The 3214-nt window shown below is 38.3% G+C and overlaps 1 protein-coding gene across 1 annotated transcript; it reads right to left on the bottom strand.

Annotated features, from left to right (window-relative positions):
• Positions 1–769: 769 nt before the first annotated feature.
• Positions 770–1978, bottom strand: LOC116009755. Its single transcript, XM_031248883.1, has one exon. It carries the CDS (start codon positions 1827–1829, stop codon positions 978–980), a length of 852 nt encoding a protein of 283 aa, XP_031104743.1. The 5' UTR covers positions 1830–1978; the 3' UTR covers positions 770–977.
• Positions 1979–3214: the final 1236 nt, after the last annotated feature.

Below are 3214 nucleotides of genomic sequence, written 5' to 3'. Positions count from 1 at the left end.
CATGACTGTAAATTCGATACAAATATTATATTTTAACCTGAATTTCTGTAATAGCATATGTGGGACCTGTAAGCTATAAAGCCATATAAATGGGAAATAATGCAATTGTTGGGTGAATGCAATATATATATTGTGGTGTTGTGCAACTAGTTTTGCATTTAATATTGGTAGTGCTTTAGTTAGATCAACTTAGGTAGCCTCTTATGGCATTTTTTAAAATTGCCTTTTGTTCACTTTGAATATGCTCGTGCCTTTCATAATTGTATAAATTAAACATTAGCTGCAACCTAGGAGTTCTATTGCTGTTTGAGTTTGCTTGCTCTGTAGCTACATTATTAATTCCTCCTATCATATATCTCTCTACTTTCAGTATACCTACTTCCTCTTTTTGTCATGGTATATTCTACTTATCTGCTTTATTTGTATGGAGAATCACTACCAGCAGTAGCAGATCTAAGCTGAATCTGGACATTGGAATACTTTTTTTTTTCTTTTAATATATTAGGTTTTCAATTTACGCTAGACTAATCCTAAACCCTAGAAGTCGCTGAAAGAAATAAATCGCTAGTCAGTCCTTCTCGTCAATCTTCTAAAAAGCCTTAACTCCAAAATGTTGTTGGTGGATATCAAACATCCACTTTACCGTTAGAGTGATGACTTTAGATTAGGTAGTCTACCACTTGAGTTAGTCCCACGAGGCGGCTGGAATACCTTATTTTGAAACTTAGTGCCCAGGGGAAAACCAGATCTATCAGAGAACAAAAGCAGATCCACAAAGAATTAAATCATAGCTTTAATTTATCAAAAGATTAAAGCTAGCTTCTGAAGTATCCAACCAATAATTAGTATCCACAATCTCTTTTCTGAGTTGCTACTGTACACATAGAGTGCCAAAGAGACAAACATCATAAACCAAAAATTTGCAAAGGCTACACCAAATTACAAACACAACAATTGTCTGTCTCTCATCTTCCTTCTCACCTCTTTGTTTTGCAGGTGTGAGTAATAAGAACACCATTTGGTGGACCTGTCATCTCTACTTGGCATGTCCCATGCAACCAATAAGAATAGTGGAACAGCCCTATAATATCAAACCTCACCTTAAAAGTTCCTCTTATGTTGTACACAATTCTGTTGCTTAGCACTTGCCTTTGAAGCCCCAAAGCATGATTTGGTGGCAGGTAAACCAAGCTTGATATCAGGTGAACTGGTATCAATTTCACTTCCCCTTCTCTCTGACTGAAAGGCTGAAGAATTTGAGTGGCAATCAAACTGTCAGAGAAAAACAGCTCAACTTCCAAACTCTCGAACCGCACATTTAGTCTCCGATTTGGGTTGGAAAAATTGGCGACAAACGAGAATTCCCCGTTCAGGAACTGCAGAGAGTTCAAGTAGACGAAATTTAGGCTCGCCGCCGGCGTATCGAACGCCGGGGTTCTTGGTTTTACGGCGAGGAAGATGATCAAAGTTGCCACGCCAAAGAAGATTAAAAATAGGCTGAAGATCAAACACAGGATTGCGCCACACCATACCATTGGGTTGGTTTTCCTGCGAGGCGGTCTTAGAACCACTGGGTATTGTTCTGATTTAGTCTCCGGCGGCGTTGAAGTTGGGAGCTTGGGTTCTTGATTTTCCGGCGATGGGTTGGTCGGAAGTCTTTGTTTTTCTTGATTTTCCGGCGATGGGTTGGTCGGAAGTCTTTGTTTTTCTTGATTTTTCGGCGATGGGTTGGTCGGAAGTCTTGGTTTTTTTGGTGTTGGGGGTATGGGAAGCATGCTGGGAGAGGAGTATTCGGGAGAAAAGAAACTCAAATTCTCAGAGGAAGTCATGGATGGATGTTGAGGAGATTGAAGAAGGGGGATGGGGGATGGGGAGAGGAATCTTGGATGAATAATAATTATATGTACAATATTATACTGATTAAGGAAAGGTCCAGAGAGAAAGAATGCTTTTATTGATATGCTATGCTATGCTGCAATATAATGGGGCCAATAGCCCTTATAAAATTGGCATAGGCTTTAGCATTGGCAAGTAAAGTTGATAGAATGTAAGATGTCTAGTTTTGAATAGTTGCTTTGTGTTGCTATTTGTTACAGCACAGTATTTAAACAAAAAATTCAAATATTCAATTTAGTCTGATCTTTTCTTTACAACTCATAGGTCGGGCTGTTGGGGTGGCCGACTTCAACCCTACTCGATTCGAGACTTGACGGTGTAGCTTATCATGGAAGGATGTGATTAAATTAATATTCACATACTTATCACCAATTGATTTTAAGTAGTTAGGATAGCCGAGACTTATAGCAGTCCCAGGATGGATGACCCAGCCCTTGGGAAGTAAACATAGTGAGTCCAAAGCCTTTCCAGTCCCGGGAGGGGCTGATAGGCTAGAGGGACTGATGGGCGCAAAGGTTGAGCTTGGTGTCTAAAGGTTGCAACAGGTGTTTGGAGGGGATAAAAGCATTTTTTTTATCATTTGTAGTCAATTAGTAGTTGATTCATTTAATTCCAAAATACATAAAATAATCAAACATTATGGACTAAATGAATACATTGGCATTTTGAAATCTAAATATACATGGAGATTGAACACAAAAAAGGAGTGTGGGGGTAAGTGGCCCCAGAAATGGGCATTCTTTTGCTGAGCTTCTCTGCCTTTACCACCTTTTGATGAAGTTGTAATCCTTAGACTTTGACCTGTCAAATGTGCAGATGGTCGACAAAATCAACGGCGTTTGTTACAACATTAACTATAATACTAATACTAACACTAATAATGGTGGCTGCTCAATGCTTATTATCATATCCCTCTTGATGCTTACCCATTAAGAAAGTAGCAGAGAAAAGTTCAAAACCATGTGGTTAAGATATCGTGCTTCCTTTTCTTTTTTGTGTTCAAAATGAACACCTACTTCAATAATTCTATCATACAGACGACATGTACGTACATAACCAAAGTGGCTTCTGCTTTATACGGCATGCACTTCAGGAATACAATCTGTTCTTCGCTTTTATTTTTCTTTTCTTTTCCTTGATTGACTCGATTTATTTTGCCTCCTTTTGGTTAATCCGGCTAAAATATTGATTATATCTTTATATTATGTTCTTTTTATTAATCACATGGATGCTTTTTTGTTAATCACCCATGGATGAAAAATCGTAAATACATCGGGCAACTTATATTGTATCAAAATTTTCAACCACTTTCAATAGC

This window comes from Ipomoea triloba, chromosome 2, assembly GCF_003576645.1.
Source record: "Ipomoea triloba cultivar NCNSP0323 chromosome 2, ASM357664v1".
Taxonomy (NCBI): Eukaryota; Viridiplantae; Streptophyta; class Magnoliopsida; order Solanales; family Convolvulaceae; genus Ipomoea; species Ipomoea triloba.
Note: the sequence above shows the minus strand (reverse complement) of the source record. Positions and strands in the feature narration are given on the sequence as shown.

Coding starts and splice junctions, on each gene's coding strand:
- LOC116009755 (XM_031248883.1), bottom strand. CDS start 1,829: ATGACTTCCTCTGAGAATTTGAGTTTCTTTTCTCCCGAATACTCCTCT.